Source organism: Vigna radiata, chromosome 1 (assembly GCF_000741045.1).
Source record: "Vigna radiata var. radiata cultivar VC1973A chromosome 1, Vradiata_ver6, whole genome shotgun sequence".
NCBI lineage: Eukaryota > Viridiplantae > Streptophyta > Magnoliopsida > Fabales > Fabaceae > Vigna > Vigna radiata.
The window spans coordinates 828,645-846,568 of NC_028351.1; the positions used below are offsets into that span (position 1 = coordinate 828,645).

At 28.8% G+C, this 17,924-nt stretch overlaps 2 protein-coding genes across 4 annotated transcripts; both read left to right on the forward strand.

Annotated features, from left to right (window-relative positions):
* Nucleotides 1–10,184: 10,184 nt before the first annotated feature.
* LOC106765513 (sirohydrochlorin ferrochelatase, chloroplastic-like) lies at nt 10,185–12,857 on the forward strand. 3 transcript variants are annotated; one of them, XM_022781345.1, is made up of 7 exons: nt 10,185–10,260; nt 10,614–10,689; nt 10,813–11,030; nt 11,134–11,195; nt 11,654–11,764; nt 11,864–11,976; nt 12,340–12,857. In XM_022781345.1, exons 2-6 carry the CDS (start codon nt 10,649–10,651, stop codon nt 11,960–11,962), a joined length of 531 nt encoding a protein of 176 aa, XP_022637066.1. In that variant the 5' UTR covers nt 10,185–10,260; nt 10,614–10,648; the 3' UTR covers nt 11,963–11,976; nt 12,340–12,857. The 3 variants fall into 3 exon arrangements, with proteins under 3 accessions (XP_022637066.1, XP_014505658.1, XP_014505665.1); XM_014650172.2 differs by having other exon boundaries at nt 11,864–11,956; XM_014650179.2 differs by having other exon boundaries at nt 10,189–10,260; nt 10,614–10,685; nt 10,793–11,030; nt 11,864–11,956.
* A 387-nt stretch (nt 12,858–13,244) lies between these two features.
* Nucleotides 13,245–16,998, forward strand: LOC106766940. The gene is made up of 7 exons (XM_014651738.2): nt 13,245–13,418; nt 13,509–13,649; nt 14,911–14,985; nt 15,109–15,335; nt 15,630–15,677; nt 16,313–16,508; nt 16,595–16,998. Exons 1-6 carry the CDS (start codon nt 13,301–13,303, stop codon nt 16,502–16,504), a joined length of 801 nt encoding a protein of 266 aa, XP_014507224.1. The 5' UTR covers nt 13,245–13,300; the 3' UTR covers nt 16,505–16,508; nt 16,595–16,998.
* Nucleotides 16,999–17,924: the final 926 nt, after the last annotated feature.

Sequence of the window (17,924 nt, forward strand, 5' to 3'; positions counted from 1 at the left end):
TCACTTCCATTGTAAATATTTTGTAGGGCTTACAACAAACTATTTCACACCATAGTAATTTGGATATTATTTCTAATTGACGGCTAAAAAAACCCATCTTATGGATGAATTCAAATTAGCTTTTAAATGAATTGATATGGTTCATGAGGGAAAAGATTTTGATACTCCGATAAATGATGACCTATTTCAAAATACTAAAAAACGTCACAGGATAAACAAAAAAAGAAATTAATATTAAATCCTTTAATTAAGGACTTCTAATAAACACTAATGAGTTTTAGTAAATCATATTTTCTAAAAAATAATTTAAAATATTTGATATTACTCATTAATTTATTTTATTTTTTATTATGATCAATAGTATCATGGTTCTCTTATTAGCGTACTTATTTCTTCCCCCTTTTTTTTTTTCCTTTCAAACGTCTCTACCAATTTCTCATCCAATTATCATTTCTTGCAAAATTAGATCCCAACTAATGAGTCTATGATAATTTTCATCCAACATATTTCAATTAGAATTAATAAATATATTTATTCTAAAAATCCTACAATTATTTTTTCTTATTTGAATTAATATCGGTTAATTTAATTGAGAAAAGTATTTCTCTTGAGTTTGGTTCATAACTAGTTTTTTCATATAGTTTGGCTATGATATTCTAGGTCTCTACTATTTTGGTAGAACACCACCTCTATAGTTATTAATTGGATTTAAAAAAAGAAAGAAAACTTATAAGTGGGGAAGTTATTATAAACCAAATTTTTTTTTTTGATTCAAGTATGATTATATTGTTCTTAAATATTAATAGTTGTTTATTAAAAGGAAATTGATGGACGATTTACATTTATTTCTTAATTTGATAATGATTTGGAAGGATTAAATACAAAAATGTGTTTCTCTACATTTAAAGTTCTATTATTGTATACACTATTGTGATAATGGTTTAAGTTAGTTCAATTATTAAATATAATGATGATGTAATGTTATATTGTATTGATTTAGATGATTATATATTGTATACATTATTGTGATATATTCAATCAAAGCAATAAATAATTTGTAATTAGTGACCATATGTATGTTCCTATATTTAATAAATATTATAGTTTACTATTAATGATGTAGATCATGCAAAGTAATATATTATGTGATTCTCTTGTAGATCAAAATTTTAGGTTGGGTAAAATATTTGTACTTAAAATGTTTTTTTTTTCATAATGTATCTATTTATTTTTCTCTATTTTAGGAAAAAATAATAACAAATAAAATTTACTAATTAAAGAAAGATGTATAGAAGGACATTGAATTATAGTGAAGTATTGACATTAAATGATATTATTATTTTATTTAGAAGAAAGAAAAATTAGAGAAAATGATAAAAGATGGTTGAAAAAGTGTTGTTGGAGTGAAGAAGAAATATGAATGTAGAAGTACAGAGTTTGCAGATAGGGTTTTGACATATAGTGTGGTATGACAGTGCAGAAACCCTAACTCTGCAACCATTTTGCAGTGACTGTGACTTCTCACCATGGATTCTAGCTTCCATAGCTTGGTCCATACTCTACTACTATTATACCTTTCTACCTATCACTTCCACTTCAAACATTAGATCATAATATATTACATTATATATACATTAATTAATCAGAATAATCATATATAAAAACAAATAAATAATGAATAAGTAAGAAAATGATATTTTTATCATCTCAAAATATCGTGAAAAAATATATAGCAAAATATCTTTTTCTATCATAATAATATACCGTAAAATATACATACTTTCATTTTATTTGATTATATGTATAAAAATATTATTTCAATATTAAGTATATGCATTTATTTGATTATTTTCTACGTACTACACGTAAATAAAGTCTATAATGTACTATACATTTTACTCTAATTGATTCCTCATTCAATCTTACCACACACATTTAAATAGGCATTAAAAATCTCATAGTGAAAATGTTAACAATTTTTTGAGATAATATTATTGAATTAATTATCGTATTTGAAATATTGTTTCAGAGTTTCGAAATTTTTTCGTTTTTTATATTTTTAAAAGATGTCTAAAAAATTTGAAAAGAAAAATGAAATTATACTTAACTTTTACTCTTAAACATATAAAACTATTACATAATTACTCTAGGCTAAGCACGCTTAACCATGGAGTTCTTATGAATTAGGTTACCGAAAAGCAAATGCATTTGTTGATATGAGTAGTCAGATCAATTCCTTTAAGCTATCCTTCAACTCTAGATCCCTCTCATTCCGGTGTATGTTCGATTCGTCCATGTACCCCTTCTACTGGAAGCCTGCCAGGAGCCGCTCCTTGTCTGTGCCCCCTGCACCATGCCTCTTGCACCGGCGATCACTCCTCACCCTCGTCAGTGCCCGGGTGTCACATTAAAAGTGTTTAAAATTTGGTATTTAAATTTATTTTTTTTATTTATTTAAAAGGTGAAAAATAAGAGTAGTTTGAAATTTGAAGGAAAATAAAAGTCGATGGGTAGTAGGTGGAAGATATGGTAGAGAGAATATGATAATTGGTGCATTTAATTGGAGAAATAATAAATAAATAAAAAACAGAAGAAAAAGTAAGAAGTAAGTATTAATTGGAGGAGAAAAAATGGTGGAAAGAAGAAGAAGAAGAAGATGAGAAGGAATCCAATGTATGAAAGAAAGAGAGTACAAGAGACAGATACACATGGGTCTCTAAGGAATCCTAAGCATATCAAATATTCTAAATTTGGAACCCAACACCAACGTAATACCATAGTCATCACCATAGTACTAACTTATACTTTAAATATAAAATATATTATATATAAATAATGTTTCTGTTTTAATTAAGTTATGAATATTCTATAAATTTAGGTATTTTCCATTAAATTTTTATTACAAAAATTATTTTATTAAATATCCAATCTTTTTTATCGTCATATAAATATATTACTAACAATATGACATTATTTTTATTATTAGGAATAATAATCAAATTATTTGGTCGGTAAAAAAATTAAATAAAAATACTTAATTAAAGATAAAAAATATTTTCAATTCTCAACAAAATATTCAAATCTATGAATTGAGTTATTTGTTTGGCCACGTCCTATACAATATTTGATTATTTTATTATTATATTATTATTTCGGCTGTGATGACGCGGTTTGAGTCACATCCTGCCCGAACTGCCCGTGAAAATTTGAAGCAAAGCGAGTTGGCGCCAAAACCGTGAAGACAGACAGAAACGATGTTTGTAGCCCGCGAAATGCGGGCTGTGGCGGCTGCTCTGTCCCACAACAACAAATTTGGGTCTGTTTATTTACGTAAATGCCCTTTGTCCTATAGCATAAGGGTCCTACGTCCTACGCATCTCAGCATCAATGCTCAATTTTTAAATCCTTTTGTATAGTTTATTCAAAATGTTAGTGTCAGACCGATTTAATTTAGAGATAAATGTGTTATAAATATCTGTATTTTATTTTTTAAATTATAAATTATTTTATTTTTGAATTTTTTTGAAAGTTATGTTAAGAAAGTTTTTAAAAGATAGTGTGTGAAATATCTTTCGTATAGTAAACAAAAGTTTTGTAATAAATTATAACATGTTCCGATAAATTTAATAGTTTTGTATAGTTTGAAAATTAAGATTAAGAAAAACTTATATATATTTTTCTTTCCTAAATTTCTAAATTGTTTTTTAAGAAAAAAAATTATTATAAGAATTCTAGACTATATATATATAAAAGATTGATCTAGTTATTTTAATAAATTTAAATTTAAAAGATAATAAAATATTCGGATATGGCTTGTGGAATGATTTACATAACTTTCAAACTTTTTGAAACAAAATAATGTATAATTTAAACTAAAAAATAATTTTTTATAGTAATTTGAAATTGAAAAATATATTTAAACTTGTGAATTTATAGAAGAAATAAAGCTCGAATGTTTTAAATGTTGTGATTTATTTATTTTATAATTTGCATAATGATTTTGATATTTTATACAATTAATCATAAAATTTTGAAAAATTGATGAAAGGGGTCTGAAAATGGTAAATTTGGCAGAAAAAGTGTCTGTGGTGTGGGGGAAATGAAAGTTGTGAATATTATTGAATCTGATTGAGAAAGGATTAAATAATAAATAATAATAATAATAAAAGGTGTGACAGAGGGAGAAACAGAGAGCAATGATAGTATATAATGACACTGGAGTAGAGGATCAGGACCTACCTATACTCATCTCATCATTGACATATGCTTTCTCCCTCACTTCCATGTAATATAATAGGTAGGTTTCATTCTTCTATAATCATAATAATTTTATTTTAAATATTTTATTCATAATATTTATTTATTTATTTCCAAATTGATTACTTCCTCTTTCATGTTTCTCTTATGCATGTTGAGAAAATAATATAAAAATACCTTTTATTTGCACTCTTTATATATCATATTAGGTTAATATTTTTAAGTTTTTAAACCTTTTCAAATTGGGAAATTCGTTTTTATCTCAATTTTTTTTATATATTTTAGTTTTCATACTTTAAAAACAAACGAAAATAGTTTTTATTTTAACTTTAACGATGCTAATTTTTTTTATATATCAAACAATACTTTATATTAGCTTTTTATATTTGGACATCTCAAATAATATAAATAATTCAAATATTAAAATGAAATTTTATTTAATATATAAAAAATAAATATTATATTATATTATTTAAATTGGAAGGAAAAATGTTGATTTTTGAAGTTTATTTTGATTGACCCACGTACGAGAGGAGTAAGTCATTGTAGAATGGAAAACATAATGGAGACATGAGAAAAAACAAGAAAAGCTAGATTGATTTGTGCATTTTGTCTATAATACTTATGAATATGATTTCTTGTTCTTTTTACTCGTGACAAATTTAATTTTTTTGTCTCTTTTATTTATCACCTTAAGAAAATATTTACATGAATCAATTTTAAAAGGAGAGTTGAATATTTTTTTTTTTTCATTTTAGAAACTAAATTGTGAATTAAATCAAGTTTAATGAAAAAATTAATTTTAGGTTAGTTAATCTCAACTTTGTGAGTACGTAAATTATTAATGGTTTTTCTTTTTAAATTTCTCCTATGAGCTCGTGGACTTTAAGTGTATTTAATTATCACTTATGACTAAAAATAAAAGAAGTTTTCTAGGAAAAATACAGGGTTTTAAATATATTTTACCTTCCAACATCTTTGTCCTTACATAGTATTTTCAACATATTATTTATGTTTTATGGAATCTATTTAATAAGGAATTTTTGTATGTGTGTGTTATTTTTAAGGGATTTAAATAGTTTACATGAATATTTAAATTAAACTTTATATAAATAGTAAAGTCGTGTGTTGTTTTTATAAGAGATTTGAATAGTCTATCATTAAAAAAATTAAATTATATTTAAACTATTTTATTATTAAATACTTTATATGAATAGTAAAATTAAACTTTTTAAATTAATTATAGTTCTATTGTTTGAAATAAGTATTTGAATTATTATTAAGTGTAAAATTTATTTTAAAATAAACTGTATTTAATAATATAAAAATTTAGTTCATGGTGTTTTTGGTTTATGTTGATCGAAATTGTTTTTTAATCGACTTTTTCAAAATAAGAAATATTATTAGTATCACTACATTTAAAATAAAAGAATTGATTACTCATCTTTATTATACTATTTTAATTATTAGACTTGAGATTAAAAGATTAAAATATCAAGATAACTAATGCTAGTTTTAGTTAATATATATAACAATTATTTTAATTGACATTTATTAAATTTATTTTTTGAAAATTGAATTATATTCAATAATCATACTGTTGTTATAAATGCAGGGTATCTCTTCTTTTGTAAACCAGAAACTATATTATGGTTGTCTTATTTCATAACTATTATTTCATCTGAGTGATGCTCCAAAAATAAAAAATAAAAAATGTAGCAAAAAGTGTTCGATCTCTGACAAAAAATATGCCACAAAAACAAATCATCGTATGGTTTCACCTTTAATTGACAGCTTGGAACGTAATCGATTCCAAAGTAATGAAATCAATTCTAGAATTTTGTGGGATGGTTACAACTTCACATATTTGATTCCAAACAGTTAGAATAGGTTACACCTACAACCGTATTCGATTATGATCTTCATGCATAGTTCAGTTGTATCTGGAATCGGTTATAATATTTGTTTTTTTCTTCTTATTTTCGTGACTTTTTGGTTCGTCAAGATCTTAAGTTCAAACCTCAATCTTAAGTTGAATATTAAAATATTGGTTTAAATTTCTTTTTGGTCTCTAAGTTATAAGTGAATGTTCAGTTTAGTCTCCGTTTTTTAAAATGTAAATCTTTGGTCCCTAAGTTATAAAAAATGTATCAAATGAGTCTTTTTTTTTTTAACTTGAAATACTGTTTTTGGTTGTTTCTTAATAATAACATCACTTTAGATTGCTCTTTGTTCTTTGACCATGACCATAAAAAAATGACTCATTTGATACATTTTTTATAACTTAGGAATCAAATTTACATTTTTAAAAGTAGGGACTAAACTGAACATCCCCTCATAATTTAGGGACTAAAAAGGTTTAAACCTAAAATATTTGACGTTTTCAGAGAAAAAGTAAAAAAGTAATGTGTGTTCAATTATTTTACAATAAAAATTATGAAATATTTATTTTAATCCTAAAAGTAAAAATATATTTTTTAAATTGTATCATAATTATTATAAATATTTTTTTATGATAAAATTTAATACCACAAGACAACTCATGATCATCATTCAGTAAAGAAAACAGTGCAATGGCCCAAAGTATATTATAATGTTGGGCCTTATTCATGGGCTTGGTTAGTCCCACAAACACCATCTCAAATAGAGGGGTGGACATAGTTATCCAGCAACAATTCATTTCTAAAATACTTTATTTTAAATATAAATATAAGATTTTAATTAAAAAAATTATTTAACTATTATGATTCTTTATTAAATTACTCTGGTTTTTATTCAAATAGTGGTTTAGTGTTCCAAAATTCTAAAAAAAGAGGTGGGCTTAGTTATCCAACAATAATCCATTTATTTTAAACAAAAAATAAAACAATATTATTTGCTATAAAACATATACGTACTTTATGAATAAAAACAATAATAATAATATAATGATTAATTTTCATAAGAAAAAGTTTTTTTTAAACACTTTACTTTAAATATAAATACAAGATTTTAATTATAAATTTTATTTAATTATCATACTTCTTTATAAAATTAACCTCGGTTTCAACAATGGTTTAGCCCCTGATCTTAAATTTTGATAATTCTAATACTCAAACGTTCATATAATTATGACTAAAAGTTATTTTTACTAAGGAACTACAATTTAAGTTTAAAATTTAGTAAAACAAATTGAATTTATTTATTTTAATTATTTTTGTTAACTAAGAAAATAACAGCTAAAGTTAAAGTTGTTTCCATGCTCAATATATGTGACATCCCATAAATTATATGGTACAATATAATATAATAGGATATTATCATTATAATCAGTATGAAGATATACTAAGAAATTATAATCAGTACAGTCATCCAAAATGAGTTGTAAACTTAAAACTTTACATACAAAGAAAGTCTCTCGTAATGGTATAAAAATGTCTAACATAAAACCTGGAAAAGTAGATACTACAACAGGATTATAAAGTCTCTCAAAATATATATAGATCTAAGGACAATAATCAGAAACTAAGTAAATACAAATAAACTAAAACGTTCCTCAAAATATAGTAAAGGGATCTAATAAAAAGGGTCCTAAGAGGTAGTGGCTGGATCCTCTGTCTCCAAAGCTTGCTCNAGGGAAACATCATTTGACTCTGCTCACATCCAAAGGATTGGATGATCATCGCAAGGGGGAGGGCAAACACATACAACAAACACAATGCAAGGGTAAGCTAGGTATAAAAAGCATGTTATAAATCAAGTATATCAAGCATGTAATACAATAATACAACACAAACTATAACTGAATGCATTTTATTGATACCAAGGACAGACCACGTGATTTGACCGTCCGGACTAGTATGAAATGTCGAGTTCCAGGGGTTTGTGCACTTGTGGTGGCCCTACTGCTTTGCAAAGCCATTGCCGAGGGGTTTCACCCGACCACACACAAGTGTAAGTCCAACCAAACTCATCTTGGCCCATATAAAATGGAGACACCTAAGACTAGGACCTCCTCCTATTCTCACCACATGACTCATCACTCTCTAATTGAGCATGGATGGTCATTAGAATGTCAAGGTAAACCCCATCCTGAACTCCGGCCATTCATACGGTCAATCACGACAAACTACAGGGCCACCATGTAACCTCCCTTGAGGATCATGGAATTACGTCCAATAACCATATTTTTCACTTTGAAACTTATCTCAAGACATGAACCACCAATTACCATGATATTATCACATTGAATCCATATAAAACCATGTACATGTAACTCTTCAACTTTACTTTGCATACAATCATATATATAACACTATTTACACTTCAAAAGAACCACAAACGATCCAAATCCAATGAACTCATACTTAGACAAGGAAAATGACTTTGAAACCATCACCAACAGTTCCGGAAGGGTCTAAAACCCCCAGAACGACCTAAAGAACGTCCAAAACGGACATCTGAAACCCTCTAAACTATCAAAAACAAAAGCAACAGCAGAAAAGGGCGCCCGGGCGCCATATTTCTGGCAAAACGCCGAACCAAAGGGCGCCCAGCCCCCTTTTGGGGCGCCCAGGCGTGGATTCTGCAGATTTTGCAGAACTCACCCACTCTCATTTCNTTTTAGGCCTTTTGGTGGATTTCTAACACTCCTAACTTGATCTATGTGATGAATCAAACTTGCCTAACNGGTTCTAAACATTCCTAACATCATTTTCTAGTAGTTGTTCATAGAATTAANATCAATTACTTCAATTTCATTCACTTAGGGGCTCAAACTAAAATTTACCATTTGAAATNTATTTTTGGTCAATTTAGTGCTCCTAACAAGTCACAAATGACTTAACTAAGTTATCACAATGGCCTAACTCAACCCATGCCCTCTAAATCCCAATTTCACCATCTCACTTCCTCTATCCTAACCTAAACACCTTGCTTAACTTACCTTTTTCTTAGCAATCTGCATAGCAATATCCCTAGTACTCCATTACTCAATTACAACATCATATTTCATTCAATTCAACTTCAATTCATGACATGCACAACCACAAAGTTCACAGACTAAACATCACATATTCTAGCATATACATTCATCTCTTTAATTCAACAACAGCACATTCCAATACACCATTTACACATGCATTAACTCAATAATTTTTAAACACAATCAATACAAACAGCTAACATTCATCAAATCAGAAATTAAACCTAGCCTCCCTTACCTGGAAATCCCAAAGTGCAGCTCAAGATTTTTCCTCCGCAGTTTCTACATTCTCAAGGACTTCCAAAAACCCTAAAGACCACAAGTAGTGATCAAAGACAACTCTTAGAGCTGAGATTGAAATTAAATTGAAGAAAAGGACACAAAAGACACATGCAATCAGTGAAATTGTAAGTCTTAGGTTTCCTAACAGCAAAGAAAGGGGAAAAACAACTTACTCGATTAAACTGAAAATTTGATCGGTGCGACTCAGAGCCTGTGACGTCAAGATCGTCTATGCACTTTCAAAATGGAATTCCAATGGCTCAACGGGAAAGAAAGGTAGGGAGAAGACAGTATTTTGAAAGAGCAAGAGGTTAGTGAGAACTGGTTTGGGAGGAAATGAAATGACATGATTTCAGAAAGTGTATAATGGAGCTACTGTTATGGTTTAATTTTCTTAAAACATAATTTTATTATTTTACTATTATTAAAAATTTATATTTTAATTTATAGGTTATTACAATATATATATATATATATATATATATATATATATATATTTTAATATTAATTTTCAATAACAACAAAAAATCTGATAAGAATACAAATTTGTCATGTTACTACATAAGATAGATAGAGTAGACATGTTATTATTTATTTATTTAATTTAATTTCTATATACAAATAAAATAATATTTTTTTTAATAGAGTGGATAATATCATAATATAATATAGTTTATTCTGTATTGGAACATTTGATAAGTAGAACCACCCCTTTCGCAACCGCGGGAATGTTGGTAGCCATTCCTTGCCATTGTCAGGTTCGTTGTCTTTCTCTCTTTTCTGTTTTTAGGTATTCGATTAGAATGAATGAAATTCGCAATTGTATGCAGCATGATGATTGTAAAACTGAAATTAACTTATTTAGTAAAAAAAATTAGCTATTAGAGATGTTAATCTGAACAAAAACCCTCTGCATAAATTAATTTTAACATTTTGTGAAACTAGGTTTTTTTCCTTGTTAATGGAAGAGTATGTTTAAGATTATAAACGAAGTGATTTTGATATAAACTTGTCTGTATGGCATAGTTGTCATTTATTAATGTGTTAGTTCATTTTCTGAAGTAAAGAATGGTGGAAGCTATATTTTGATTATTGTCTCTCTTTGTTGCAGGAGTGTTGTTGAGTTTATTGTGATTAACTATTCTGATGAAGTCTCTCTCAGTTCAATCTTATGCCTTCTTCTGTAGGTACTTTTTTGCTATAATTCTTAATTAAGTTTTTGGGTATCTCTTTTCTTTCTCTTTGTATACAACATCTGAAATTTCTCCTTTTGCCCCTTTCTCTTACTAGCATTGTTCTTGCTGCTACAGTTTTTCTTCATATGAAACTGGAACAAACCCTAGATGTCTGCCCATCAAGTCATCAAATTCTATCTGCTGTTCTTCCAAGCCTCGAAATTTGAGTGGATTTTTGTGTCTGAGCACTCCAAATGGTGGCTTCAGAGAAAACTCTGGTGAAGTTGGTCGCGGAGATGCAGTGATAATTGTGGATCATGGTTCGCGTCGCAAAGAGTCCAATTTGATGCTTAGTAAGCCAAACCCATCTATTACGTATCTATGTTTTCTGAAATTGATTATGTACCAGGAATGCTTTAATTTGATGTCTAAATGTTGTGTTTTTTTGAATGTCAGATGAGTTTGTGGAGATGTTTAAGTATAAAACTGGTTATGAGATAGTGGAGCCTGCTCACATGGTAATTTTCTATAATCTTTTGAGTTTTTCATCATTTCAAGCATAGAAAGAGTATATTAAGATAAAACATGAAATCTGAATGATAGATAGATACTTGATTCTGCTGTAGCTTACAGTCTATTTATTAATTGTCATCTCTTGCATGAATTTTAGGATAAGGCCTCTTTGGTCTTGAAAGCACTCTCTAGCATGTGAACTAGTCTAGCATTATTTCAGCATTTTTAGCGTTTTCATTGAGCTGTATGGCATGCACAATAAAACATAATTTTCATTGATGAGGAAATAGTGTTGAGTTTCTTGACTTTTCTTCATGTCTGATCTGGAATCTAGATCTAAATGTTAGAAATAGCAAGAGTAATAACACAAAATTCTCTGTGCATTTAGACATGTCATTTCTTGAGAAAATTGTAACTATGGACCGAATTTTTTATGCTTTATAAAAGTATTATACGTTTGCAGGAGTTAGCAGAGCCATCAATAAGAGATGCTTTTCAATCTTGCGTTCAACAAGGTGCAAATCGAATTATTGTTAGTCCCTTTTTTCTCTCTCCTGGAAGGCATTGGAGTCAGGTAGGTCTACATGAAACTCATACCTTTCTTGTCAAAACGATCCTTTGATTTCATGAGGATAGAAAATAGGCAAAAAATTTAAACGCCTCTATTACACAGGACATTCCTTCCTTAAGCGCTGAGGCAGCGAAGGAACACCCAGATGTGTCGTACATTGTAACTGCACCCCTCGGATTACATGAACTACTGGTGGTATGATACAACTATCGCATGTATAATAAGTTTCCCTAATTGAACTGTTAAACATTTTGATGCATCTTTTTTTCGCCTTTATAAAGTTTACGTTCATCTGTTGGAACCTAGACTGTGTAAATTCTGTGTGTAAAGTATCTAATTTGATGTGGTTTTTTAAACGTATGAATTGGATGAAATTCCAAACACGCTAATTTGCTTAAGATTTCAACTATCCTCTCTCAAAGTGTCCTAACCATGTTGTGGCCATAGCAATGGTTGATGTAGTTTTTCTGTCGCCAATAGAGCTTTTCACATGCTTCTGTCCTCTATGAGCATTCTCTCCTTTTTCTCAGGGTTGTATTCTGTATGTCATTTTGAACTTTAACGATCTTGTGCTGCAGGATGTTGTGAATGATAGAATCAAGCACTGCATAAAGCATGTGGCTGGAGATGCAGATGAGTGTTCAGTCTGTGCAGGGACTGGAAAATGCAGGCTCTATTAGTTTGTGAAACTAGACTCTTTTGAATACTGTTTCTGAGTTAGATGAGCCTGGGAAGCAAGGAATCTGTAAATTGAGTTGCAATTGTTCTGAAGTTGTGAATTCAGTGAGGTTATATGTGGATTCTAGCAGGTCAAACATTGCAGTTCCAAGAGCCAATGCAGCAAATGGGAAGATCTAGTCTCCAAATCTGCCAATGATTCATTAAATCGATTGTTCAGTGGTTGCACAAGCACATTCTTTTCATTTAAAAGCAAAATTGTTCTTATCCACCATGTCATGCTTCCCAAATGTAGTCAAGTTGATTATATTTAATATAGTTAGATGAAATAATTTGCAATGGCAAATTATCAATTATGCAGATCAAGTTGCAATGTTATGTTATATATTTATTCTGATGTCATGTTTTATTTTTCTTACTCTAAGTTGCATCAGTATTTAACAGTAATGTAAAAGTTTCTCTATACAAGTTCCAAAAATACGAATTATATCTCTTATTTATCGTTGTAATAATAAAAATGAGACTAAATTTACCTAAAATAAGCATATACAGTTTTTGTTAACCTTAATGTTGAGAAATTTAAGTGTTAAACTTTAAGGTAGGAATATTTCGAATTCAATTATAATTAAAAAAAACACGGATTTGAATATAAATAAATTCTAATAATTATATTTTATTATAATAATATCATCCTAAAAGTGTCCTTTAATTAACTAATTGAGATTTTATGTATTGAATATTTTTTATTAGATGATTAATAAAATTAAATAATATCAATTAAAAATAGTATTAAATTTTCTGAAAGTGTTCTCCGTGCAAGACTATATGGTCTACTGCTGATAGAAGAAAGAAAGAAAGAAAATGAAGAGCCAAACGCAGTTTCCAAAGTTGGTCACTCTGTTCAGATTCGGCGTTCCCATTTCTTCTTCTCCTTCTTCAATATCTCGCATCAATCACATTGCTCTGACTACTACAATCAGTATCTTTCTTCTTCTTCTCTTTCGATTTCAACTATTGCTCTCTCTTTTCTTGTTATAATTTTCCTTCTCTTTTCTAATCTTTGATTCAGATTACCGGAAATTGAAATTCGATTCGCTGAGAACTCTACTGAAAGCTAACAACTTCTCACTCTCCCTCTCTCCACGCGCTTTAGTTGCTCTTTTCCCTCCTAATGTTGTTGTTAATTATCTATGCAATTTCCGCGTTTATGGTAAATCAACGCATTCTCTTGCTCTCTTCTATTCATCACCTTTTCAATTTTAATTAACTGTCAACATTTTATTACCTTAATTTTAGGTTAATTTCCAAGCATGCAAAAATTTACAAATGTTCATTTGTCATAATCCATCTTTGCGATCCCTTTTGAAATAATTATTGTAAAAATTAAGTAATTAACCATTCACATTGAGTTGTATATATCTATTACCTCTTTGACTCGCTACGTGGTCAGTCACGGAGATTAGTCTTCGGCCTTACGAATGGCTACCGGCAAATATTGCTATGCATGCGGGAGCTTAATATAGATAGACTCTGATGAAAGATTATTTAGAGAAAAAAAGTTAATTTACAACTGAGATTAGTGAAATTTAATAATGTTAATCAATTCAATTCCTACAAATAAAAAAATGACGTATGTCCTTTAACCAAAGTGATCCAGTATTTAAATCGTATCTTGCTGATGTAATAGACCATGTTAAGAGGGCACACTCACATTGTATGCATTCGAGGTCTGCGATAGTGTTAATCAATATTTTCGGTGATGCATAGTCAATATACAAGAAAAGAAGTATGTTAAATGACTTTTAGTTCAGTGTGAAATTAATTATTTTTGCTTACATTTGAATTAGGGAGAGTATTACGCAATATAGAATTTTGTTTTCATACATTTATTATCACACGTGAATATAATTTCATACATTGATTTCAAAGCTGTCGGTCAGTTAAAGCTCTTGTTAAGGATGATTTATAGGTTTGTTATTGTAAATGTCTACAAAATTACCCCACACTGATTTCTGATTAGTTGGTGATGTAAAAACTTCTTGGATTCATAGGTTTCGATGGAGCTAATGTTCAACATGATTCATTACTTTTTACTGGGATTTTGGAAGTTTCTTGGGCGACAAAATAGAAATTGTACAATGCAAAACTAGCACTGTGTATCCATTAGCCAAAGCCTAGAGATGAAGTTTACTTTGCTTATTATTAGGATTTTAATTTTCATATAAGCTTGTTTTTGTATAATTTCACTTTAGCTGTGGAAAGGTTGTTGCTTTAGGCCGACATGAAAGAAAATGATAGCTTTAATTTGACGTTTCTTGTGTCTGGCACTGTAGCATGGTGATATTGATTTGATTTTTAAGTGATGATACCAAAGAAATATCTTAGATTTGAAAGTTGACACACCTTTCTGATTATCTGTGAGTATTATCAATTTTTATGTCTTATGATGCTGTTGTTCGTGCATATTCTAGGCAGTTACATTTGCAGTGGAACCCTTTTAGGTGTTTCGATGATATCTATACCAGTTATAGCTCATGCCATGGATGGTGAGCTGTCTAGTTGATTGGTATTATATACTTTTGCTTTTATGTTTGTTTTCTTAGAAACTTTTTTTACTTCTTTTTTTTTTCTTTCATTAACAAAAGACTATTTTTATTTGTTACATGTAGCTGGGGATGCATTGGTGAATGATCATGAATTACAGGACCTTGCAGAGGAGGAAGAAAATGGGCAATATTTGTGGAGATTAGCTAGAAAATTTTGGCTTCCTATTTTTTTCTTTATCACGGTGTTGACAAACTTGGATGACTCAATCACAATATTTTGCATTAAAGTTACTTTATTCCTCCTCAGCACAAAACCCAACCCTTTCTCTGTCTATGTATTGGTTGAACAGGTTAGATACTGACTGCATTAGTAATTTGGTGTAACTAAAGAATTTACTTAAATTATCTTCTAATTTTTTTCCTTCAGCTTTCAACATTTTCAACTTGGTTTTTTAACATAGTTCATTGGGTAACTCAAGTTTTCATTATGTGACAAAACCATTTTTTGTAAGAATTTTTGTGGCCTTAAGTGTTATCCTAAGTCTATTCTATTTTGAATAACAATATTTTTTTTAAAATTGATAGTGTTTATATGATTATATTTTGCTTGACCAATGTTTTAATTATAATTTTGTATATTGCAGCTGTGTCAAAAGTGTATGAGCCAAGAAGGTCGATTTCTTAAATTAAAGGTGCATGTTCATCTCATATCTGTTTTTTTCACTTTAATTCTATTATCATTTTATGATAAACTGAAGGAATAGTGGAATTTCTTTTACTGTGGCACTCAATCATAAATTATATTATTTAGAAACTAGTTCCTTTTTTCTTCATATCTGCGGTCTTCAAATAGCAAATTGAGGTCGCTAAAATTTTGTTTGTTCCAGGAACTAGCATGCATGTTTGACTATACTACAAATATCATATATTTTTACACTGAATCTGCAGTGTTTATTGAAGTCAAAATACATGGCCTTTTGGTCTTGCTTTGTCTTTAAAAACAGTTTCTTGATTTATAAGATTTATTCGTGCCTTGAACACGTTTGATAGTGTTTGCTTCTTCGATTCCATTTTATTTTACAAAAAATTGTCCCCTGAGCACTTGAGCAAAGGCCCTTGAAAAAAATATAAGGTAATGAGAGACCATCTCTCAGTTGTTTCCTTCTAAACACTTATTTTGGAAACAATTTTCGAAACCTAATAGATTTTGGATTTGAAATTAGTGTGGAATGGTTTCACAAAGCAATCTTTTAAACACAAAAGAAACATATAATCAAACAGATCCTAAGATCTTATTTTTGGTTTGCATTTTATATTTGATTCGCAGTCACTGTATGCCAGCAAAGTTGAAGTGCAGGACTATAAACTTCTTTGCTTGGCTGCTGTTGAAGTAAGAGATCAAAAGTTCACTTTAGTTGGAGTTCTGGGTAGCTGGTGGACTTTGCCACATTTACAATTTTGGGAAGCATTCTCTCTTGTCAGAAACAAAATTGGAAGTATCTTGATGAGAACAACTTAACCAGGTAAGCTGCAAATTGTCGTAGCATCCTATATCGCCCCATTTCCAAGTATTTTTGTGATGATGTTAAGTTAATCATTTGAGTTTTAGGGAGTTGTTTTTCCCTTCTGGAGCTTCAACAAAACCATTGAAGAAGAAAATGGGAGACAGGAAGAATAGATGAATGATGAAATAGACTGTTACTTGCAGTTAAGGTAGCCTGTCAAATACGAACTGTCTATGCTAAAAAGTCATGTTGCTTAATGAGTTTCACATGCAAATTTTCTTTCCTTGTTCTTGGTTCTTTTTTTTGGTGTACAATGACGAGATTGAAGATAGAATCTAATGTTTCATACATTGTACTCAAATCTTGCACAACTAGTGAGTTTCAAAAGTCATGTTTGTAAGATATGGACATGTCAAGTTTTGTCAGACTCAACCCCTATGCTTCCTCGGTCACTCTTTAATATTTGAAGTAATTTGAAGTTTTAGTTGTTTGAAATTTTGTCATTTTACAAAAGAAAGAAAGTGTTGTTTTTTTTTTTTTTAATTTTACTATTGCCTTTCAATGTATATTGGGTAGAATAAAAAAAAGTTATAAAAGAATGATATATTGATGAATATATATTTTTTCTGTTAAAAATATTTCATGATTCTTTTTACCCTTATACATTTCTTCCAGTGAATTCTTTATGGGAAGTGTTATTTATAGATAAAAATTAAAGTTTATGGTGTACTAAATAACTTTTCTTCTAACATTTTTAACAAATATTTTTTAAGAAATTGTTAAAACATTTCAAATGTGTAATTGTTTAAACCGTTTTTCAATGATAGATTTCATACATTTATTATGTGAGAGTAACTGCGTTTACGGATCGTTAATTCAAATTTTTATACCATTACCTAGGGAATGATTGTTTCTTCAAATTAATTCGAGTTATTTTAGTTTTAGTATTAACGTAAAAATTAACTAATCTTAATTACATTTAAGTTAATATGAATTAAGTAATACATATTATCCAAAAAAATAGGAAAATGTGAAGGATGGAGAAACAGCAAAAAGAAAAAACTATGGAATAAAATTTTCAAGACACATTTAAATTATTTTTCCTATTACTATAACTTCTTAATGGAAAAAAAAAGAACAAGTGAATAAATAAATAGCATAATTTTTTTTCCCTATCATTGTTACTTCCTAATAATGCTCTTAAAGTGTTTTTGATGCCAATTTGATTTATATTTTATAAAAATAAATTTAAGCAGACCTAAGTAAAAACAAAGAAATAGATATAGGAATTGTCCAATATATAAAATGGTATGCAATGATTTAGAGGTAAATAATTAGTTCCTAATGCTTTTTTTTAATCAATTAAAATTAGGCTGATTTTTTGGTCCTTATAATGTTATAAATTAAATTTTCATATTTTTATTTTTCAATTTT